At 45.1% G+C, this 24,985-nt stretch overlaps 1 protein-coding gene across 1 annotated transcript in view; it reads right to left on the bottom strand.

The window, feature by feature from the left end:
• Positions 1-24,985, bottom strand: part of NMNAT2 (nicotinamide nucleotide adenylyltransferase 2) — a 237,766-nt gene that overhangs the window by 30,267 nt on the left and 182,514 nt on the right. The window contains exons 2-5 of the mRNA XM_006872539.1: positions 10,342-10,430; positions 8,774-8,841; positions 5,315-5,393; positions 244-370 (exon numbers count right to left, since the gene is read on the bottom strand). Of these exons, the coding sequence (XP_006872601.1) occupies positions 244-370; positions 5,315-5,393; positions 8,774-8,841; positions 10,342-10,430 (363 nt within the window). The remainder of the gene's footprint in view (positions 1-243; positions 371-5,314; positions 5,394-8,773; positions 8,842-10,341; positions 10,431-24,985) is intronic.

Raw genomic sequence — 24,985 nt, 5'->3', positions numbered from 1 at the left:
TCTCCCTCTCTTATTGTGACTACTCCTTTCTGAAATGCTATAGCAAGGGTTCTCAAAGTGTGGTCCCCAGACCATCACCAGCATCAGCAACAGCATCACCTGGGAACTTGTTATAAATGCAAATTCTACCCCATCTCCCAGGCCTATGGAATCAAATTCTGGGGATGGGAACCAACAATCTGCATTTTACCCATCCCTCCAGGTGGCTCTGATACACACTGAGGTCCACCCGATGCTCCCTACCTGCAGTGGGCTTGGCGGGCACATTGCTGTTCTGGTAAATGGGCTGTGGGGTGTCATGCTGGGGCTGTCCGATCACAGGAGTCATGGAAGGTGTGTTGACATTGGACAGGATGCAGCCAGTCACCCGCTAAGGAAAGGGAGAAGTTCAAAGTCGGTGACATTTGGAAAGTCTCTCAGGTACTTCCAAGTGATGTGGTCACCTAAAGCTGAGGAAAAGCACCGGGTAGGTGCTGGACATAGCTCCACCCTGTAGTCACCAGACTAGCAAGAGGTGGGGTTGCTCAATGGGAAATGTGTGGGCTGTGATGTCACTGAGATCTAGGTCTAAACACTAGCTCTGCCCCTCTTCGGCTGTGTGACCTTGGACGGTGGCTTAACCTCTCTTGAACCTGCCTTTCTGGGTATGGGTGGAAGGCATGTTCAAAGTGCCTAGCCAAGGACTGGTGCATGGTGGGAACTTAATAAATGTAAATGGAAGAGATGCTATAACCTTCTGCGGATCATGAATCCCTGCCCTCCCTGTCTGCTCCAGGGGCCTCGAATGAGACTGTGTCTGGGATGGGGTTCTATGCGTTTTGGCAAGGTCATACAAACATCACCTCCTACAACGCTCAAGTGCAAAGCTGACTTGATAAAGGAGCACTGTGTGTTTGTGACTGGGGTCCAGGGTGCTGGGAGAACCCCCTCCTCCAGAGTGAATGCCCAAAGGAAGTTCTCTGGGAAGGTCCATCGCCCAGTGACAACACAGCATTCTTCATAGCTCACCCAAAACTGACTGCTACCTGTTCTGGGTGAAAGGAAGAGCAGCTATTGGGTCAGAGAAGCAGAGGCCAGCATCTCTGAAGGGATGAGACCCACTGATGACCCCCCACTCACCACCCTTTCTGGATTGTGGAGTTCTGTGCCAGAGGACTCCCATACCACAGAGCTAGAGTGACCCTCTGGAGCACCTCACCACAGGTGGAGGAGCACTCCAGTCCTGCTGAGTCTGACAAGAGCACCTGTCCCTTCAGTAATGTTCCTGAAGGAGTGATCACAGCAGCATCCAGCCACATCTGGGAGCCAGCTGGGCCAGCATCAGACTCCTCCACTGGCTTCTCTGCCCACCTGCATCCATTTTATTGTCATTTCACCTCCAGAAATGAAAACAGCACGTTCCCATTTAAAGTTGGTTTGGTAGCTGATGAGTTTCTTCCTCCCAGCTACCTTCTGTTTGCTGTACCATTCGTCCCATATGACTTGTTTTGTCCGAGTTGTGTGTTGGTGTTGTGTGCTGTCGGTTCCAACTCATAGCAACCCTGGATAGGGTTTCTGAGGCTGTAAATCTTTGCGGGAGCAGAAAACCTCATCTTTTTCCTGCTGGTCTATCTAAGAGAAGAGGCACACGGCTGGCCTCATGTCTGCTTCTCCCCTTTTCATTCCTCCATGTGCTTAGAGGTCTTTCTTGCCATAGCCCTGAGTCACCTATTGAGCTGTGTGTCTGTCTCCTCAGGCAGGCTTGCTTTCTGTGCAAGGAGCCCTGGCCTGACATCAGGAGTGGGGAAACCAGAAGACATTAGGAGTCAGCTCTGAACCCTCACTCCAAGGCAGGGGGCCATCGTGACCTACATTCTCTGGTGGCAGCCTCTGCCTGTCACGTCAACAGCTGTGTTTCTTGGCCAAGTTTCTTTGGCCCTGACGCATGCCTCCTGCCTTGCTGTCCAAATGCCAGCCAGTTGCCAGCAACCACTTGCCACCAAATTGACTCCGATTCACGGCCATCTCATGTGTGTCACAGTAGAACTATACTCCAAAGGGTTTTCAATGGCTGGTTTTACAGAAGTAGATCACCAGACTTTTCTTCTGAGATGCCTCTGGGTAGGTGGACTTGAACTGACAACCTTTCAGTTGGCAGCCAAGCATTCTGTTTCTAGCAGCCTGGCTGTATGTCTGGTACATCCATGGCTCAGGCATGTCTAGAGGGCCCAAGGCTCCTCTTTTCCGATAATGGAGCTTGAGCCTTCCCCATCATGATGGCAGGCGTCACAGCTCCCTGGGTTGAGCTGGAGCCTCTGAGATTTGGCCCCTCTTTCCCCTCATATCTAACGCTCTCCTCTCCTCCCCACACAGACAGCTTTTAAGACCACTTTGCCTCTCACCTCCATCCTGTTCAATAGGCCACTTCCTATTTCTACCATATTAAATTAGAGCCCCAACTAGAGGCAAACCACAGTGCACACTGGCATTAATATGACCTCTCTTTCTCTTCTCTGTCTACAGACATGCTCTCTTAACCAGTCTCCCCATCTCATCAAGACAATTGGGGTGCTGAGGAGGCAGGGGTTGAGAAGGGAGGGGAGAATTTGCATAGTACCCAGCTATGGAGTCCAGGAAGGAGAGTTTGGTTAGTGAACTTAGAGGGTCTATGCTTGCCTTGTGGCCTAAGCTTGGGCAGAGGGACAGTGAGCATGTGTGTGTGTGTTTGCATGCTCATGCACATGTCTCTGACTCTTTCTTCTTACATGAGGGGAAGAGGTTGGCGCATGGTGAAGATCTTTCCCATGGCCTTTCAGAAACTGTCCATCAGAACTAACCAGCCCAAGACAATTGAAAGACATGAGTTAACCGACTGAATGAGATTAGACAACACACTTAACCTCTTGAGTCTGTGCCTTCATTCTGCAAAACAGTGACAGCAACCCTGTCCTACGTCACAAGGAGATTCTGTGCAGCAGTCAAGAAGGCTGCTCACCAATATTGCCAGCTCTTGGATGCCTGCTAGGATTGCACCTTTCCATCCCCTTGAAGTATGCTCATGTGACTTGCTCACACCAACAAATGTGAGCAAAACTGGCCTGAATCACTTGCAGGCAGAAACTTTAAACACCAGCTCTTGATTCACCATAGTGTCTTTCCCCTGCTGAGATGGTCAAGGAAACAGACATCATGAAGAATCATTCTATACATTCCTCAGCTGATATGTATTAGGAGAAATAAACTTGCTTAAAGCCACTGATATTTTAGGGTTGCTTGTTACCATAGCATATTTTAGCCTATCCTGATCAATTGTTGCTAATTGCTGTTGAGTCAATTCCAACCCATAGTGACCGTGTATAGGGTTTCCGAGGAGTGACTGGTGAGCTCGAACCACCAACTTCAATTGACTTGTCAGTCACCCACAGTGCCACACCAGAACATCCTGACTGATGATGGTAGTGGTGGTGGTAGTGTGTTGTGGAGTCGGTTCTGACTCATAACGACTCTGTACAGTGTTTCCAAGGCTGTAAATCTTGACGGGAGCAGAAAGTCTCATCGTTCTCCGGCAGAACAGCTGGTAGTTTCAAACTGCTGGCTTTGAGGTTAGCAGCCCGATTCGTAACCACTATGCTACCAGAGCTCCTTATGCAGACTGATATATACATCTTTATATAATAGGGTGGGATTTCTGCTATTTCTGCTGTTGTTGAGGTCAGCACAGAGGAAGGAGTCAGTGCCACCTATCTTAGAGTCGACTCCAACTTATGGCCACCCTACGTGTGCAGAGTAGAAGCACTCCACAGGGTTTTCAATAGCTGCCTTTTAAGCTGCATTTTACCAGTCCTTTCTTCCAAGGTGACTTTGGGTGTGTTCTGCCAACCTTTCAGTTAATGACTGAGCACTTAACAGTTGAGCCACCCTTGGAGTCCCTAGAGTCCTTTTAAAAGGGACCAGAAAAGACTCTGGTTGTATGTGAACAGTTCTGAAAGTGGTGGTGGTGGTTATGTGCTGTGGAGTCAGTTCCAACTCATAGTGACCCTGTACAGGGTTTCTGAGGCTGTAAATCTTTACAGGAGCAGAATGACTCATTTTTCGCTCACATAACAGCCGGTAGTTTCGAACTTCTGACCTTGAAGTTAGCAGCCCAATTCGTAACCACTATCCTAGGAAAACCAGCTTTTTGGGGTTGCGTGCAGAAAAGAAATTCAACTGGCTAGCAACTGAGAGCAGGTCCTTCCTACCTCTCCTGCACTAAGCCCCAGGATAGTTGTGAGCCCTAATCTCCATGTCAATTAGAATAAAGAAGAACTGCTTGGTTGGGGGTGGTCAGGGACTGCTGCTGGAACTCAGGAGAAGATTCTCACAGGTTTTTTAACAGCAAGAACTCAGATGGGCCAGGGTTCCCCCTGCATCGCAACAAGGCCTCTTTGATTGTTATTTGGGGCTTGAGGAAGGCTCTGTGTCTGGGTCAGTGGAGGTGAAAAGGATTTGTTATTTCTTGTCTTGGTTTGTCAGGCTTCTTGCTACCGAAGGCAGGCTTTTCACCTTGTCGTCGTGGATTGGATGTGTTGGTTTTGATCCGTGATGTTTTCTACAGACTCTAACCAGTGCTGCTGACTGCGTGGAGCCTGTTCAAACCTAACGCGCAGCAGCCCTCTGCAGAAGGCTGCAGCTCCCAGGCTCTCGACAGAAGCACAGGGGCAGTTGGGGTTCTCACCCAATGTGTTCACTAAGCATTCACTGCTCAGATAAGTTGACTCACCTCTCTGTGCTTCCTTCTGCCCATTAGTGACACAGAGGTCAACACACATGTCTCAGGGCTGATGTAGGAGGAATGAGTAGAGATGATGGGCCATAACTGGCCGGCTTCAGTGCCTCACTAACAGAATCCTCATGAAGGTCTCACAGTAGGCAGGGTAGCCTGGCTGCTCATACCTCCCCCAACTGCTCCTCTTTTGTCCTGCCTTTCTTTGTCCAGTCTCTTCCTCTCTTCACTTCCTGCAAACCTAAGACTGTGGCATCCTTGATTCCACCTTGAACTTACTGCTCAGAGAAATAAGCTGCCTCAGGCCATATCCAGCAGTTATGTACCAACTGGGAGGCCACAAAGGGCAGGAAGACAGGAAGCATCACCAGCTGCCGCTCTAGGCTCCTAATTCACTCTGTCCTCAGTGTTGTTCATAGGCTGGCCTCTCACAGCTGGCGGGGAAATAGGAAGCTAAAACCAGGTCAGTAGGCAAGCAGCCTCCTTGTAGGCGTGCTCTGGCTCTGCAGAGGATCCAACCCCCTTCCCTTCACCCCCGTAGTCCCACCCCTCAGCCAGGGTCCTACTCACCTTCATGAGGTCCCGATGATGTTCCAACACACTGCAGGTCGTCTGCCAGGTGTCCTGATAGCACTCCCAGGGGTCTACCCTATAGAGAATCAGAAAGAGGTTTCCTTTGGTTTCCATCTTCAGATACTCCTACCTGCTCCTACTGTGGGCATCCAGCTTGACTCAGATAAAACACAGGCTTGAACTGCTTTCCTGTGCCTCAGTTTTTCCCTCTGTAAAATGAGAGGAGTAGGGCATAGGCTTGCTGGCATCTGTCTGCCTAGGAGTGGTTAGGAATTGGGCTGTGCACCACAAGGTCAGCAGTTCGAAACTACCAGCTGTTTCACAGCTGAGGCTTTCTGCTCCCATAAAGATTTACAGCCTCAGAAACCCTGCACAGGGTCACTATGAGTCGGAACCGACTCCATGGCACATAACCAGGACTTTCCAACTGCATGATGTTTGGGAAAGCTATGTAATTGCTCATGCCTCCATTTCCCTATCTATAAAATGGGATTAACAACAGTAACTATTTTATGGGATTAGTAGAAAGGATCAAGGAGTTTTATATGTAAAATGTTTAGTACATTGTCTTGGTCTTAGTCTCACATGCAAACCTGAGACTTTTCTTCTGGACCTTAAAACCTGTGATAAGGGTTAAATGAGCCAGGCCCTCATCAAGTGTTGGCTTGTGTTATCCTTCCCAGATGAAAGTACTGGGGACTCAGCCACTGACTGTCTCCCTGTGCAGGGGGATGCCTTGTGGGCCCAGAGGTGGGCTGTGCCCATCAGACGGAAGGTGAGACCAGCCAAGCCCTCCCACACAGCGCCTTGTGAAGTGGATGGGATTCTGGCCCCAGACTGATGCAGCACTGAGGCATAATTATCAACCTAATGAGCTGCTAAATTGGGAGATTTCTGAGCAGTTAGCATTCCCTGCCCACTCCCCATGAAGACACACCTAAGATTTTCAGAGACGAGATCTAACAACTGAAGCCCCTTGTTTTCATTGTTGTTAAGCGCCATTGAGTTGGTTCCGACCCATAGAGACCCTGGATAGGGTTTCTAAGGAGCAGCTGGTTAGCTTGAACCTTGTGGTTCAAACAGACTTTGTAGTCCAGCGCATTAACCCACAGCACCCCACCAGGACTCCTGAAACACCTTATTGTTGTTGTTGTTGTTGTTAAGTGCAGTCGAGTAGATGCCGACTCATAGCGACCCTGTATAGGGTTTCCAAGGAGCAGCTCATGAGCTTGGACCAATGACCTTGCAGTTCAAACGACTGCAGTCTGACACATTAGACCACAGCGCCATACCAGGACTCCCCTGAAACCTCACAGAGAGAGTCCTTTTACCCTGAGCCTGGCCTCCCCAGGTTGAAGCACACATATGTGCCTGGAGGTGTGCAGACCCCTGGCCTGGCTTAGCAGGAGCCTCAAGACCACCTGCAGTCTGCATCTCTAGAGCTCCCAGACTCCCCAGTGATTTCAATTCTGCTCCTTCCCAGAGCCCTGAGCAGTGTGGGGCAGGCAGTGAATGAGGCTCCTGTTTTCCCTCAGGATCAACTTTCCCCAGGAGCTCAGGCATGAGGAAGCTAAAAGGCCTCATTTCTAATCCTGACGTGGCCACAGACGTGCTGCCCGTTCTTGTGTTCACTGACTGAGAAAGGCAAATGTCTAAACTGTATCTGGGAGGATGGGGAAGTCTATAAAAGGCACAAGTCCCTGCATACAAGCGTCAAGGATCATTGTGCAATTGTTATTACCTCTTCCCTCCACTGCTCCCATCTCTTCCCACACTGTCTCTTCCCAGCCTCCCCCACTCTGAGGTCAGCTTCCCATCATCCTCTGCCTTTTATGGAAACCTCCAGGTACTGCTTATTTTTCCATGGGGAAAAATTACAGCACAAATGGCGTGGCACTCTTAAAAAAAAAAAAGTCATCTTCTCATGCAAATTATAACTGTAGGAACTTTGGGGAACGTAATTAGCATAATTAGTGGAAGCTTGGTTTAATTACACCGCAAACTCAGTGGATAGATGTGTCTGCGTTTGTAAGAGAGGGCTGTGCAGGGCTGTCTGGCGGGGAAGGCAGAGTGCCCTAAAGGGCTGTGCTGTCTGTCTGAACCTTTGTCTCAGATCATTGTGGGGCTATTCAGGAACTGGGAATGGGACCGTTCCCTGAAAGCTAGAAGGAGTGATGATAGAGAAATAGTTCAGATTTCTGGCCATGATTCACTCAAAACCCAGTGGTGTTTTGGGAAGCACCAAGCTATTACTCCAGGATCCAGAGATGCCAAAGCAGACAAAACACTTAAATCCCCTCTTTAATATGGGTCCCTATGTTGTTGCTCTTGTTAGGGGCTGATTTTGACTCATGGTGACCCTAAGGACAGAGTGGAGTTGTTCCATAGGGTTTTCTAGGCTGTAATCTTTAAAGGAATAGATGGTCAGGTTTTTCTCTAAGGAGCTGCTAGGTGGGTTCCAACCACCAAACTTAACAGCAGAGTGCTTAACCATCGTGCCATCAGGACTGTTTGTCGGGTCCAAAGGAGCTCTGGTAGCATGGTGGATTATGAGCTGGGCTGCTAATCACAAGGTCAGCAGTTCAAATCTACCAGCTGCTCCACAGGAGAAAGATGAGGTTTTCAGCTCCTGTAAAGATGTATTGCCTCATAAACCCTACGCAGAGCCACTGAGTCAGAACTGACTTGATGGCACACCACCTCTACATGACTTTGAATTATAGTGTTGGAGAATATGGAAAGTACCATGGACTACCAGAAGAATGATCAAATCTATGTTGGAAGAAGTACAGCCAGAATGCTCCTTAGAGGAGAGTGAGAACACATTGCATGTGCTTTGGATATGTCAGGGGGGACCAGTCCCTGAAAAATGACATCATGCTTGGAAAAGTTGAGGGTCAGAGATAAAGAAGAAGACCCCCAATAAAATGAATTGATACAGTGGCTGCAACAATTGACTCAAACATAGTATTGATTGTGAGGATGGCCCAGGACTGGGCAGTTTTATTCTGTTATAAATTATGAGTCAGAACCATTTCAACAACACGTAAGAGCAACAATATGCTGTTGTTGTTGTTAAGTGTCGTCAAGTCTGTTTTGACTCAGAGTGACCCTGTATAGAGATTCTGAGGAGCGGATAGTGAGTTTGAACCACCGACCAATAACAATATGTTGTTGTTGTTGTTGTTAGGTGCCCTCTTGAGGGCTAAGGTGCACCTGACCCAAGCCATGGTATTTTCAATAACCTCATATGCATGTGAAAGCTGGACAGTGAATAAGGAACAATATAGCTTGGTGAAAAATAAAGTTAGCAGTTGGGCCACTCCTGAAGGGCTCACCCCTTACCTTTTTAGTATCAAGATTGCTGCTGGGACTCTTCCCGCCCACCATCAGTGAGTGCCAGAGTCCCCCACTTCTGCCCCATTGTGTTCTGTGGCATCACCTGCCCAGCCCTACCTGATCCAGTCGGAATTCTGGACTGCCAGCTGACACATGATGAGACGATGCCGGCTTGACACAAGGCCCTGGGAGGCAACAGAAAGATAATTAGGAGGCTATGATGTCTATGCGGTCCCTGAAACACCATCCCTAGACAGCCCAGTATAAAAAGGCAGCTGATTTTCTGTGATGAGAGGCGCAATCTATGTACTTGTCCATCCACCACACAGACAAGTGCAGAGTGGCAGAGGGGGAAAGATGGGAATGAAGGGGATGTGGAATATGCCACCCTCAATAGAAGTCTCCATTTGTGAAATCTACACCGTGTGTCCATACATTGGATAATAAGCGCTTCTGCTAATCAAAAGTTTCGAGGCACCAAGGAAGAAAAGCTTGGAGGCATACTTCGGAAAAATCAGCCACAGAAAACCATATGGACACACATGGAGTGGTCACCAAATGGAATGGATTCCACGGCAGCTGTTTTATGTATGTGTGTGTGCCCAGCACCGAGATGAGCAATAACTCAGCAAATGCTACTTTGTCCTATGTCTCGATCTGGATGGCTAGGTGACTTCTCCCAGAGGCCATCAAGTTGGGGTGTGGAAGAAGGAGGAATGCCTGGTAGAGCGTCTAGATTTTTAGGAACAAGTGGTAGAGAGGGAAAGGCGGAAAAGTGAACTTTAAATCAAAATACAAGAAGTAGAGACTTTTTTTGTCTTAAAATCCTGGTGAAGAATTGGCCGGTGCAGCTCAACCCATAACCAGTATCCCATTTGGCACCAGGGTCAGTTCACACTCAGCAGATGTGCCTGCTCCTCTTTTAATGAGCTCTGCTGGGGGCCTGGTGCTGGACGCAGATGCCTTCTCCCTGGGCAGGTGTTGGCACTGGGTCCTCCCAGCTGCTGCTCCAACACCCATTTGCTCAGGTCTGGCTGGGGTCCAGGGAACAGAAGGGGGGCAGTGTTATGCCAGAGGAGCTATCAGGCTAGAGAAAGGAAGCTGAAGGCAGAGAGTGTACCGATTCAACTCCCTGCTGAGAGTTTCCATCCAGATACACTGAATCTGAATCTACACATTAAACAAGGTCCCCAGGGGATCCTTGGAAATTTTGTGATTCTGTTCCAGATCACTACAATAAAATGAATATCTCAATACAGCGAGTTACCTGCCGGCTGGGGTTTCCCAGTGCCTATAAAAGTTACGTTTACACTATACTACAGTCTATTAAGTGTGTAGTAGCATTGTGAAAAAGTGTGAAATACTGTAAGAATTTACCAAAATGTGACACAGAGACACAAAACGAGAACATACTGTTGGAAAAGTAGCACCAATAGACTTGTTCAATGCCACAGACCTTCAATTTATAAAAACACAATGAATATCTCTGAAGCACAATTTCATACAGTACAATAAAACACGATAGATAGGCCTGTATCTTTAACAATCACTTGGGATCCTGTTACAATGTGGAGTCTGAGTCAGTGTAGCTGGGGTGGAAAGGCAAATTCTCAGCAGGGGTCAAACCGGAATGAACCCATTAGAAGACCCTGATGAAGGAGGAGAGGACGAAGGAAGGGACCCACCTGTTTTCCATAGGAGTCGTGCACAGGAGAGACAATCCCTCCAATCACAATAAACCTGCCAGTCTTGTGCAGGTAATCCCTGGCTCTTTCTAATTAAGAGAAGAAAACCACATGTTAAAAGAGGAAATGTGTAGATTAAAGGTTAACATAGAAATCAATAGGTCCAGCACTGTAAGGGTCTATTTCCCACCTTGCTTGGCTTTCAAATGGAAAGTGCCAACTTTCAAAGCATAATATTGATCATTCCAAAGGTTGTGAAACCCCATTTCAGCCTCCAAAGCACATAGGTTTAGAACTAAAGGTGATAGAAGAGTCTCCATTTGTGAAATCTATACTGTGTGCCCATACATTTACATGATGTAAGTAGTTAATATGATCTTTTGCTAATTAAAAGTTTGGAGGAACACTTTGGAAAAATCAGCCCTTTTTAAAGGTCCTTTGTTGGACAAGTCCAGTTTGGCTCACAGGGCCCTAAGACAAGCACCTTGTTAGAGCTGCTCTCTTCCGCTTGGGACCTAGGAATCTACAAATTGCTTGAGCCAAATCATTTTATGACAATGCCATGGCTAACTAAGGAGTATGTGGACATGTGCAGAATGATTTATCAGTCTCAAAGGAGTCTGAGCTCCTGTTTCCAAATCTCTGAAGGATGTTGCCCTATGCTTGCAGCTGTTTGCAACAGGATCCATGGGATGACAGGAGGCATCAAAGAGAGGAAGCAGCAGCCTATAAGAATTCAAGGGTCATGGTGCGGCAACTGTATGTAAGATAAGCACTGGACTGAAAGCTGCAAGAACAGCAGTTCAAACCCACCAGCCACTCCTCGGAAACCCTATACAAGGTTGCTAAGAGTCAGAACTGATTAGATGGCAGTTACCGGCAATAAAAATAAGTAATTTTTTTAAAAATAGGTAATTATTGAAAAACATAAAAAAGAACCATTAGAGCTACTGGATATGAACTCACCCCATCATCACTCACAGAAGCTCTAATGTGGAGGAGGGGCCTCCTTATAATATGAAAGGTGAGTTGATTGCCTCATCTACTTACTCAGAAGAGAAAAACCTTCCAAAACAAATTGTAAAGACTTTGCACATAATTTAGGAGAATTAACAATCAGAGCAGAAAACCATCATCATTACAGTCAGTAAAGAAATATTCTGTCAGAGAAAAACTGTTTTTTTTACCTAGGGAAGAAATGTGATGCTGTCTTTCCAAATGTACCAGTGAACTAAGAAGGAGTTGGATAGTGTGGCCTCTATTTTATGTCCAAGGGGATTCATTGTACAGTTCCCATTAAGGCCTGAGCTTGTAGTAATGAGGAAATAGGGCATGGATTTTACAGGTGAGGGAATTCATAAGTAAACAAAGGTTTGGGCAACAAGGAGGGGGTCTGTGTAGTTTATAAGCAAAGATCCAGTATACTCTTGCTGGCTGTCTTAAAAGTTAAAAAACTAAAAAAAACCTCTTGCCACAATCATATATAATCTCTTTGATTTTTAAAAATATGGTGAATAGACTTCATTTTTTTTAGTTTAGTTTTACATTTATAGAATTTAGCAGATAGTATAGAGCTCTGGTAGCGTAGTGGTTACGACTCGGGCTGTGAACCGCAAGGTCAGCAGTTCGAAACTACCAGCTGCTCCGCGGGAGAAAGATGAGGCTTTCTACTCCCGTAAGGATTTACACCCTCGGAAACCCTGTACAGGGTCGCTATGAGTCGGTTCCGACTCCACGGCACATAACAACAACAACAACAACATAGAGTTCTATATATTTCCTAGGTCTCCCCTTTCACCTATTATTAACATCTTGCGTTTGTATGATACATTTCTTATAATTAATATACAAATATTGACACATTATTATTAACTATAGTCCATAGTTTACACTAAAGTTCATTCTTTGCTTAGTAGAGTTTTATGGGCTTTGACAAATACATAATGTCATATATCCACCATTATAATATCATATAGAATATTTTGGTTGTTGTTAGTAGGTGCCATCAAGTCGGAACCGACTCATAGCAACCTTATGCACAACAGAATGAAACACTGGCCGATCCTGCGCCAACCTCACTACTGTTGCCACACTTGAGCCCATTGATGCTGCCACTTGGCCAATCCATCTCGCTGGGGGTCTTCCTCTTTTTCGCTAACCCTCCACTTTACCAAACATGATATCCTTCTCCAGTGACTGGTCCCTCCTGACAATATGTCTGAAGCAGGAGAGACGAAGTTTGGCCATCCTGGCCACCAAGGAGCACTCTGGCTGCACTTCTTCCAACACAGATCTGTTGGTTCTTTTGGCAGCCCACGGCACTTTCAAAATTCTTCTCCAACACCATAGCTCAAAAGCATCAATTCTCCTACAGTCTTCCTTATTCACTGTCCAGCTTTCGCATGCACATGAGGTTATTGAAAATACCATGGCTTGGGTCAGGAGCACCTTAGTCCCCAAGCTGACATCTTTGCTCTTCAACACTTTAAAAAGTTCTTGTGCAACAGATTTGCCTAATGCAATAAGTTTTTTGAATATTTTTACTGCCCCTTAAAATCTACTGTGTTCCACCTTTTCATCACTCCCTACCACCTGAACCTTTAGTAATCACTGCTCTTCTTGCCCTCTCTATAGTTTTCTCTTCCAGAATGTCACAGAGTTAGAAGCACACCGTATGTAGCTCTCTTAGAGCGGCTCCTTTCACTTAGCAATATGCATTTAAGGTTCTTACTGGTATTTTTCTAGCTGGATAGTTCATTTCTTTTAACCATTAATACTCCATTGTATGAATTTACCCCAGTTTGTCTGTCTAGATATCTTGGGTTGCTTCCAATTTGTGATGATTATGAATGAAGCTGCTATAAATATTTCCATGCAGGTTTTTTGTATGGACATACATTTACAACTCAATAGTTGTAATGAGGAGGGATGCATAATTAGGACTGCAATTAGTTGCTGAACTGCACGGTAAGAATATGTTTAGTTTTGTAAGAAACTGTCAAACTGTCTTTTAAAGCCAGTTGAACCATTTTGCATTCCCACCAGCCTTTAATATTGCCAGTTTTGTTTTTTATTTAGATTTCAGCCAGTTTAATAGGGTGTCATGTTTGCTTTTAAAAAGAGTAATAGTACTCCAATTGTTTTCCAGTCTTATTTTAAGGCCAAGGACAAATGGAAGTTCTTTGTAAACTGTCAAAACCCAAACTCTTTTGATCTCCCTTCCCTTGGTCCTTCAAACTCCAGTCCGCCTCAGGATTATTGACATCTGGCTCTTGATCACTGTCACAGACCTGCTGCTACAGTGGGTCCCTAGTATCCTCCCTGCTCCAAAAGAATGCCCTCTCCTTATTCCCCACTCACCCAAGCTCCTCACTGGCAGCATCCAGATGACTGGTCTGTCCAACATCCCTCTCCTCTCCTCGGGACTTACTGTTCTACTAGCTTGCTGTGCATCCAACACACACAAATACAAAACCCAAACCAAACCAGTTGCTGTCAAGTACATTCCAACTCATGGTAATCCATAAATCACAGAGTTTACAAGGCTGTAACATTCTGGAAGAAGAGCTCCAAGCTTTTCTTCCAAAGCACCTCTGGGTGCGCTTGAGCAGTCAATTTTTTAGTTAGTTGTTGAATACTTAAGGAGCCCTGGTAACGTAATGGAGTACAAGCTGGGTTGATAACTGCAAAGTCAATAGTTCAAATCTACCAGTCGTTCAGTGGGAGAAAGATGAGGCTTTCTGCTCCCATAAAGATATACAGCCTTGGAAACCCTATACAGGGTCGCTATGAGTCATAACTGACTCAGTGGCTCACCACCACCACTACCAGCAGTTGAGTATGTAACCATTTTCACCACCCAAGGATCCTTTCCAGGGACCTGGGAATTGTTTCTGAAAGTTTGTGCCCTACTCCTCTTCCACAAAAGCAGGGAAATTTGCTATAGATTTCATAAAGCCACTGCCGTGGAGTGGATTGTGACCTTATAGCAACTCTATGGAACAGAGTCAGAACCGACTCGACGCATTTAACAACAACAGCACAGAACAGAGTAAAACCACCCCTTATGTTTCCAACGCTGTAAATTTTTATGGAAGCAGACTGCCACATGTTTCTCCTGCAGAGCTGATTTCAAACTATCAACCATTCAATTAGCAGCTGAGTACTTTAACCAGGGCTCAAGTTGTTATAGATAAGCAGTCTCACATTCACAGCCAAAGGATGTGAGCAGTTAGTATGCATATGTGAGGTACTCTGAATGTAGGTCATACAGCCGAGAGTGGTTATGTTGCCTTTGAAACAGTGTGGGGGCATCAGAAAACATCTGTGGCTCAATCTGTCACCCAAGTCAAAGACTTCTTTGGCTCTTAAGAGCCCAGCATACTGACTTGTTCAATGAACAATAGATGTGCAGTTCATGTTCATGCCTCGGAGGCTTACATGAGCTGCCATTCCCTATCCTTGCCCCTCTATGGTATCCTTCCACTGGGCCATCTTGATCCATAGTGCCACCTACTCCATTCCTCAGACCACACACCAGACTTTCCAGTGGAAATACATTACTTCAAGGAAAATTGTTGCTTTCACAGATGTTGTTAAGTGCCATCGAATTCGGTTCCAATTCATAGTGACCCTGTACAAGGTTTCCAAGGAGCAGCTGGTGAGCTTGAACCACCGACCTTGTAGTCCAGCACATTCATCCATAGCACCACACTAGGGCTCCTTTAGCAGATGAGCCACCCTTTGCTCTTTCCCCCAGCAATGCCCCAAGTCTCCTGACTCTCAACAGAACTCCAAACCCAGACCCTGTAGGAGGACACTTGATCTGGAAAAGTCAAATTCAGAAGAAGGGTGATTGTGATCATGCAATTCAATTCGACTCAATAAGTGTTTATTGAGCACAGGAAGAGGAGAGTATACATGGCTTTACTTATTCTGCAAAAGTTTGTGATAATGAGGAAGCAGAAGGCTATACTGGTGGCTCTAATAAGAAGCAAACTGGGATGAGTACTATAGCCGTTTGTACAACCTACAGTAGGAAATACATTTTATATCATGACACGGTAAACACATATGCGTGTATATGTATATTTAACTAAAGCAAACATTTTGCAATCCCCTTACTATAACAATGCACCACACTGGTGTTTTCTAGTATATTCTATTCAGTACAGTAATCACAGATTTCAATTATAAGCTGGTCAACTCCTCTTAATGAGTGGCAACCTGTAATTTGAACAACTCTCCGGAACCCTATACAGACATGGTCGTTAGGAGTCGGAACTGACTCGACGGTGCTTACCAACAACAGTTAAGAATAATTAAATCAGTATTTGGGGGGCTTGGATTAAAATTCTGTATTTTTCATTGCTATCAAAACTATGGAGCCACTGACTGTTGTTGAGTGACATACTCTGAGCTAGAAGAGAAACTCACAGAACTGCACAGTGGTGAAAATGTTAAGAAGTAAAGTTCTATCTTAAAGGAAGCCATCATCCCAGGCAAGAAATATTGGAGCAGGTGATGAGTGATGAAAGGGAGGTGACCCATCAAAACTTATCAAAGATGGGAGCTCAAGGACTGTAGTGTCAGGGGGCACCATGGTCAATTGGCAAAACATAGTCCACAAAAACAATGTTCCACATCTTATTTTGGTGAGAAGTGACTGGAATCTTAAAAGCTCACGAGCAGCCATCTAAGGTACAACTATTGGTCTCTCTCTGAGCAGAAGAAAAAAGAGGGGTGACAAGTATTCTCTCCACACAGTAATGACACAATTGAAGACACTTGGAAACAGTCCAATGGACTAATGGACTGTGTGAACATCTGTCTCCACAATTCTGAGACCAGAAGAACCAGATGGTGCGTGACCATCACTACCAACAGCTCTGAAAGGGATCACATTCAAAGGTCCTGGATAGCGTGAGAGGAAATGTGGAATAAAACTCAAAATCATAAAAAAGACCAGGCTAACTGGTCAGATAAGAAACTGGTGGAGCCCTGAGACTATGGCCTTTGATCACACCCTTTAGGCATGAAACTGAGCTCACCCTTGAGGCTCAGTTTACTGTCAAACAATAGATATACAAAGTCTACCAGGGGCACAGCAACACTAGTGAGGTACACACACCAGAGAGTGGTCAACCATTTGAAATCAAAAGGGCAGCATTTTCCCAAGAACAAAATTCAGAAGGGTTGAGAAAGAAGCAGGCATGGAAACAAGAACCACAAGGAGGCAGTGTAACAAGTAATATTACATTGAGAGGATTGCAGTGAATGAGATAAAACGAAGTATATGATTTGTTGAAGGTAAAACTGAGGATCTGCTATATACACCTTCACTCAATTCACAATACAAAGTTAAAAGCAAAAACCAAACCCACAAAAGTTCCCAGAAAGTATTCAGGGATAATCCATTGCCTTCTAGTCCATTCTGACTCATAGCAAGCCTACAGGACAGGCTGCCCAGAGCGCTTCCAAGGTTGGACTCTTACAGGAACAGTCTGCCACTTCTGTATTCCAGGGAGCGGCTGTGTGGGTTCAAACTGCAGAGCTTTGGATGAGTAGCTTCAGAGACCACAGGAAGCAGATTTTCTCCTCTTCCCTCCCAGACGTTTTCTGTCCTGCTTTGCCTCTGAGGCTTTGCAGTTGGCTGTGTCTCTGTCTCACCACCTGCATGTCTATCCTTTAGACTTTACCTTTATGACTTTAAGAATCATACTAGGTTTTATACCCTGCAATTCACCAGGTGCCTTATTATCCTTTAACTTGATTGGAATGTCAGGCAAGAAAGAAACCAGCACCCAGCTAAACAAAAGAGGCCCCAAACATAGAAGATGATTCTCTTTCCTTGTTTCCCAAAAGAGATCCCAAATACCTGAAAAGTCTGGTTACACCAGACTTTTCTCATTAATTGCAACATGAAAAAATGACCTGGCCCTCCAAACACATTTCCTACCAGTGTTGAGTTCCTGGTTTTGATATTGTACTGTAGTTATGTAAGATGTCACCATTAGGGAAGACTGGGTAAGGTGAAAGGCACAGGGCATCACTCTGCTACCCTGACAACTATCTATGAATCTAGAATTATTTCAAAATTAAGAACTTTAAAAAAAAAGTGCACAGTAAACCATAAAGCAATGTACAATGCTAAAGCAATGGTACTGTGCAACTCCAGACAAATGGCAAACCCGGTCGGCTTGGGTTCTTCTGGAACATTCTCTCATCCCATCTCTTTCCATTTTTATTGCTGTTTGAAGTTCTAGATTTGGGGTTGTTATAGCTTCGGGGTGTGGCCTAATTCAGCAGTGCTCCTCAAACCTCCATGTGCATGCAGATCTGCCCCCACCCCCCCATCTTTTTAGAATGTAGAGCTGGGCGGAGGTGGGGTGGATGGCAAAGGTCAAGACCTGGATGCCAGTGAGGAGAGCTAGGCAAGATGATGCAAGTGCAGGATTAGATGCTGTCTCTATTTAAAATGTTGATTTCTTATTCATCATTCACTCTTTTTGCTTTAATTTTATTTTGTTTTGCTTTGCTGTTATTTAACTTGATTACTGAATATTTTGGAGTCCCGTTGAATTGGGTCCTGAAGTGGGACATCTCAGTCTGTCTCATTCTCTTTCTCACTCTAGTCCCAGTCTGCCTGATGTTCAGCATTTCTAACAAGCTTCCAAAGGTCATCTGTGCTGTTGTTATGCAGACTACAATTTGGACAGGGAATGACTAAACACAGGTGATTACTTGTCCCATGAGGGATATCATTGCTGACATCAGATGGATCTTGGCTGAAAGCAGAGAATATCAGAAAAATGGTTATCTATACTTTATTTACTATGAAAAGCATTTGACTTTGTGGATGATGACAAGCTATGGATAACACTGCAGAACCAAACTGATTCAATCTGTATGCTGTACAAATAATCAGAGAAGCAGGATTATTAGAAGAATGTAGTATCAGGATTGGAGGCAGACTCATTAACAACTTACAACATACAGATGATACAACTTTGCTTGCTGAAAGTGAAGAGGCCTTAAAATACTTACTGATGAAGATTAAAGACCACAGCCTTCGGTATGGACTGTCTCTCAAGGTAAAGAAAACAAAAATCCTCACAAGAGGACCAATAAAATATCATGATAAATAGAGAAAAGATTGAAGTTGTCAAAGACTTCATTTTGTTTGGATCCACTATCAACACTCATAAAAGCAGCAGTAAAGAAATCAAATGATAAATTGCATTAGGCCAAGCAGCTGCACAAAACCACTCTAAAGTGTTAAAGAACCAAGATGTCATTTTGAAAAATAATGTGCTACTGACCCAAACCATGGTATTTTTAATAACCTTATATGTGAAAATTGGATAGTGAACACAGAAGACCATAGAAGAATTGATGCATTTGAGTTATGGTGTTGGAAGAGAATATTGAAAGTACCATGAACTGCCAAAAGAACAAAGAAATCTGTATTGGAAGAAGTACAGCCAGAATGCTCCTCAGAAGTACAGCCAAAATGGCCAGACTTTGTCTCTCATACTTCAGATGTATTATCAGGAGGGACCAGACCCTGGAGAAGTACATCATGCTTGGTAAAGTGGAGGGTCAGCAAAGAAGAGGAAGACCCCAGTGAGATGAATTGGCACAGTGGCAGCAGCAATGGGCTCAAGTGTAACAACAATTGTGAGGTTGTCCAGGACAGGGCACCTAACAACAACAACAAAGACAGATAAAGGAGCCCTGGTACCTCAATGGTTAAAAGGTTGGCTGCTAACTAAAAGGTCAGAAGTGAAAAAAGTCCTGGTTTTCCTGACAGCCTGGGATAGGCAGTTCTCCTCTGTTCTGTGGGGTTGCTATGAGTTGGAAGCCACTTGACAGCCACAACAAGACAGATGGGGTAGCCCCTGAAATGTTGTTGTTGTTGTTAAGTGCTGTGGAGTCGGTTCCGACTCATAGCGACCCTGTACAGGGTTTCCGAGGCTGTAAATCTTTATGGGAGCAGAACGCCTCATCTTTCTCCCGCGGAACTGCTGGTAGTTTCGAACTGCTGACCTTGCGGTTCATAGCCCGATACGTAACCACTACGCTACCAGAGCTCCTCCAGCCCCTGAAATGTTAGGGAACTACAAAAGAAGCTTTTCTCCCTCCCTATTCCTCCACCACCTCTACTGTGCATAACAAGGTATTTCTGGATGTTGGCAGGAAGCCCATTGGCAGAGCTATGGCATGGACCCTGGAATTTTACTTCTTGCCAGGCTTCCTAAATTGCAGTCTATTTTTGTCCATCAGCTCTGCCCTAGGGAAGGGGCCAGATTACAGTTAACATTTTACACTCAGGTCTGACCTGCCTTCTATTTGGTCTGCTCTCTTCTCATGGAGAAGGGGCCCAAGGAAAGTGGCTGCATTGTGTGTCCTGCTCTGAGCAGGCTCAAGACCTTGGTACTACAGTGATTAAAGCATTCAGTTGTAACTGAAAAGTCATCATTCCATCCTACCAGCAGCTCCAAGGGAGAAAGATGAGGCCGTCTATCTCTGTGAAGATTGACAGCCTTGGAAACTTTATGGGCCAGTTCTACTGTTCTATAGGGTGACTATGATTTGGAACAGACGAAACGGCCATGGATTTGTTTTTGTCTTGCTTTTTTTTTTTTTTAACTTTGTTCTAATAGTAGCCCCTGGGTGGTGCAAATGGCTAAGCATTCAACTACTGATCAAAAGGTTGGTGGTTCAAACCCACCCGGGGGCACCTCAGCTTCTGAAAGATCACAGTCTTGGAAACCCTATGATGGGAAACTCTACTATGCAATACATTGGATCCTCATGAGTCTGAATCGACTGGTTTAGTTATTATGTTCAAGGCACCGAGACAGGTGCTGTAGGGGTCATGTTGTTATTGTGGTTAAGTGCCATAAAATCAGTTCCAACTCAGAGCCATCTTGCATAGGGTTTCTGAAGCTGTACATATTTATGGGAGCAGAAATCCTCATCTTTCTCCTGGGGAGTGGCTGGTAGTCTTGAACTGGCAGCCTTGTGGTTAGCAGTCCAGTGCTTATCCTACGGAGCCACCAGCACTCTAGTGGTCATAGTGGTGGTTATAGTGGTGGTAGTGCACCATGGAGTTGGTTACGATTCATGTTGTTAAGTGCCGTCCAGTCATTTCTGACTCATAGTGACCCTGTATAGGGTTTCTAAGGAGATGTTGGTGAATTTGAACCACCAATCTTGTGATTCAAACCGACTTTGCGGTCCAGTGTTTATCCTACCATGCCACACCAGGTTTATATTGCTGTTGTTAAGTGCCGTCGAGTCGGTTCTGACCCATAGCGACCCTCTATAGGGTTTCCCAGGAGCAGCTGGTGAGCTTGAACTGCCGACCTTACAGTTCAAACGGCTTTGCAGTCTGGCGCATTAACCCACAGCGCCACACCAGTACTCCAGATACCAAATGAGTGGCAAGGGCTTTTAGTGCATTAGGACTTCTGGCAAGGGAGTGATCTGGTGTGGGTGGTCTGGGAAGACTTTCTAGAACAAATGAGACTTTAGCTGGTTTCTGACAGTAAAAAAGAGGGAGGAAAACACTCATTCCGGGGAGACAAAGTGCTGTCAGCAAATGAACAGAGTCAGGAATGGAATCTCCTGGACCTACTGATGACTCCATTTCTTGGCATCTTTAGCATGAAAAGCAATGATACCACTCCCACTGGTTGCTCACCCTCCCCGCACAATCTGGGACACTGTTTTGGATCTTTTTCTAGTCCCAATCTGGGCAGTCTGGGAAGGAGCTCTCACACTCCCAGGCCGGCAATGACTATCAGCCTCCCGCTCTAAACTATACAGCCTAAGCCTTAAGAAGGTTTCAGAAGAGTTCCCTATTTGACTCTGAATTAAGTAGAAAAGGGCAGCACTGTGAAAGGCTGTGATCTTTAGGAAGCTGGTCTCCAGGGCTTTCTTTTGGGGGGGCCTCTGGGTAGGTTTGAGCCACCAACCTTCAGGTTAGTAGTTGAGTGCCTAACCATTTGTGACTTTTGATCTGTAGGTGCATCATGGGAGTCTGCAGTATCTTCCTCCGGCACTATTAGCTGAGTTGTCTGAGGACCCAATAAGCACAAACTTGTCAGATAGACCTGACAATGTATTTGTTCCTTTAAAACTCAGCGGATGGAAATCCTATGGCTCATAACAGGGTGACCTGATGGCAGCTAACAACAACAAATTGTGCATTCATATTCTACAGGGAGTAATTAGCTCTGTACTTCCTGGAGATCTACAAACACCAATGACTCGGGCAAAGAATGTGATACCCCAACCCAATGGCCTTCCCTTAACTACAAGAGAAACAATGAAAGGAGAAACTCCTTAAAGTTGTTAAGTGCCATCAAGTTTGTTACGACCCATAGGGTTCATGCACTGTATAAGGTTTCTGAGGAGCGGCTAGTGAGTTTGAACTGCCAACCTTGCAGTCTGACACCTGCAGTCCAGAATATAAGCCCACAGCACCACACCAGGATTCCTTAAGGTTGTTGTTGTTGTTAAGTGCCATCGAGTCGGTTCCGACCCATAGCGACCCTGGATAGGGTTTCTGAGGAGCAGCTGGTGAGCTTGAACCACCAACCATGCTGTTCAAACGGCTTTGCAGTCTGGCGCATTAACCCATAGTGCCACACCACAATTGCTTCTTCACAGAGACTGAGTCTCTCTGACTCAGGGGGTCATGAGACGGAAGTTATGTTTCGTGAGGGGATCACAGGGTACCCAGGTTCTGATATGTTCTCCCTAGTCTCTGTGACTAGTTGCTAGACTGCAGAAGGGGAGTTAGGCTAGTACACACGTGGGAATAAAGCTGAGATATCTAATGGAATCATGCACAGAACAGTCCTGCAAACCTTGAGAAGCCCTGCTGGAGAGATAAGAGTCCAGTTCTCTTGACTATCTGTCCCACCTACAGAGGCCTTCAGCACTGCAGCATCCACTTTAAAAACAAACAAAAACCCAGTTGCCATACAGTTGAATCCATTGTGGGCTAATGGTGGTTCAAATTCACCAGCTGTTCCTTGGAAACCCTATACAGGGTTGCTATGAGTCAGAAATGACTCGACAGCACTTAACAACAACAACAACAATGGCAACCTATGTATGTTCCTGTATAGCTAACTGCTCCTTAAGATTTTCAGTGACTGAATTTTCAGAAAGATTGCCAGATTTGTCTTTCAAGTTGCCTCTGGATAAATTCAGTCAACCTTCTGTCTGAGTGCTTAACCATTCACATCACCCAGGGAGTACCTGCATCACTCAGGCTGTCTGAATCCACTGGAGAAAGTACCAAATGTCCCCTGCATTCCTGGATTTCTTCTAGCTCCTGGACTTCCATCCATTTGTCTGGTGGTTTCAGCCACTACTACGTGTGGCTCTGAACTCTCCAGGAGTAATGAGTGGCACCCTCACTCCCTCATTACTGCTGCTCCTTTCTGCTCCAGTACCTCCAGCATGGGGGAATTTGAGTGCCTTTATCTTCACAGCTGAGAAATGATTTATGGCCTTCACATCCAGAACTGTCACTTCTGACAGACCCAGCCAGGGTGAACCTCTCCTAGGTCCCCCACCAGGACATGCCACCCCAGAAATCCATTCAAACCTTTTCTCCATGAAAAGCTGTCCTGATACGTGTCCCAATCCCTCTCCAAACCAAGCTCCAGGCATCTTGGAAGAATTTTAGTATTTATTGTTGAAAAAGATTTTTTGTGTTTGTATTTCTTTGGAAATGAAGAATTAGACTGAAAATTGAGAAGAATTTTGCTAAATATATATGTATAAATACGGCATGAACTGGTTTCCCCTTCAGTGAGACTCATAAACACATGAGAATTATTTTTGAAACCCACAGACTGTAATACTAAATATAACTGGGTGGGTGGGTAGACTGGGCCGGGGGATGGAGTGGAAGGTGAGGAGACGGAATACAGACAGGAAGAGGAGGACTGATGCAGAAACTCCAGCACAGCTTCACAGGACTCCGAGGAATGCGTCGTTTGCATGAATTCAGGCTCTATTTTAAAGATGAGGCTGTCGATTCACACTTTATTAGCCTTTTGGAAGGCAAGTTAAGAAACTACTCAAGCTTCTTACTTATGGATTACTCAGGCTTTGAAATCTAATTAATCTAGTAAATAACTTTGTTATTAACAGGTGACCCAGGTGGAAGACTATTGGGCACAAAACCATTCCCAAAGAGTCAATGTCATGTGCATCAGAATAGAACTGTATTCCAAGAGGGTTTTTTTTTGTTTTTGTTTTTGTTTTTTAAGTTTTTATTGTGAATTGACTGAAAGCTTACAGGGCAAGTCATCAGTTTAACAATCAACAAATCATACACTTGGTTTCATTACAATGATTATAATCCCCTCCATGTGCCATCAGTTAACAGTATTTCTCGCTGTTCATTTTAGCTCTTTTTTTAAAAACACTCAGGCATAAATAATAATTTAAACCACCAAAGGCACCTTCTGGAAGCCTGCCCCCTGGCTGCCAGCTCTCAGTCCCTCTCTTCCCATGAATCTAGAGTCCTCAGCTGCTCCCTCTCTCCATGTCCACACCTCTGCCTCCATGTCTGGTGTCCCTGCTTCTCTGGATAAGGTCCCACATTCCACTTGTGCTCTTCTCCCTTGATGGCTATCCTTTGTTTCTGGACTGTAAGATTAACCACTCCCCCATTTTTGTTAAAAAACTTCTACGTTTACAAATGTGACGGTCGTAATTAGTCATGATAACAATTACTCACTATTGAATCATAAGAATTTTATCCCCATCCTTTTTTTTAAAAAAAAATTTTAAATGATTTACTGGGATTTATGTGATAGTTTACATGGGAGAACATTAGTTTTACATTCATCCTATCGTATATTGTTTCATTGCCATGGTTACAATCCCCTCCATACATCATCAAACAACCAAAGGGTATACCCTACAAGCCTGCCCCTCTCCAGTCATCAGCACACAGCCCCTCTCCTTCTCTGGGTCTAAAGTCCCCAGCTGCTCTATCTCTCCGTGTCATTATTTCTGCCTCCATCTCAGGCATCACTGCTTCTCTGGGTAGGATCCCGCTCTCTGCTCTTCTCCCTTGATGATCCCAGGGACCGCCGCTCTTACACTGCAAAGTTAATCACTTCCCTCCTTGCTACAAAACATCTACCTTTACATTTCCAACCCTCACAATCAGTCCTGATAACAATTATTCACTACTGTATCACAAGAGATCTGTCCTCATTTCCTTTCATTAGCCCCGCCTAGACAGATTGGATACTATTCAGTAGAGATTCTACCTTCCTCCGTGCCCTCTGGATCTAGGTTCCCTTTTGAAAGCTTGTAAGCCAGTCACTTCTTGTCTTTGTAGCACCCCCATTTTGGGTAGCCAATGTACAAGTTGCCCGTTCCTATCTACTTTATGTATGGAGGAGGTGGGAATGATCCTTGCTATAAAGATTTATTCCCTCTTTTGAGCTACTACATCCATAGGCGTAGGTCAAGTTCATCAAATTGTATCAGATTACTCTTTTTTCCCCTCTTCTTTCTTCTTCTAGTTGAGCTCTGATCATCCAGTCATTGAAGCCAGGTCAAGTGGGTATTCTCTGCAAGTGTGGGTGTTCTTATGCAT

Source organism: Chrysochloris asiatica, unplaced genomic scaffold, assembly GCF_000296735.1.
Source record: "Chrysochloris asiatica unplaced genomic scaffold, ChrAsi1.0 scaffold00203, whole genome shotgun sequence".
In the NCBI taxonomy this organism is placed as follows: Eukaryota; Metazoa; Chordata; class Mammalia; order Afrosoricida; family Chrysochloridae; genus Chrysochloris; species Chrysochloris asiatica.
Note: the sequence above shows the minus strand (reverse complement) of the source record. Positions and strands in the feature narration are given on the sequence as shown.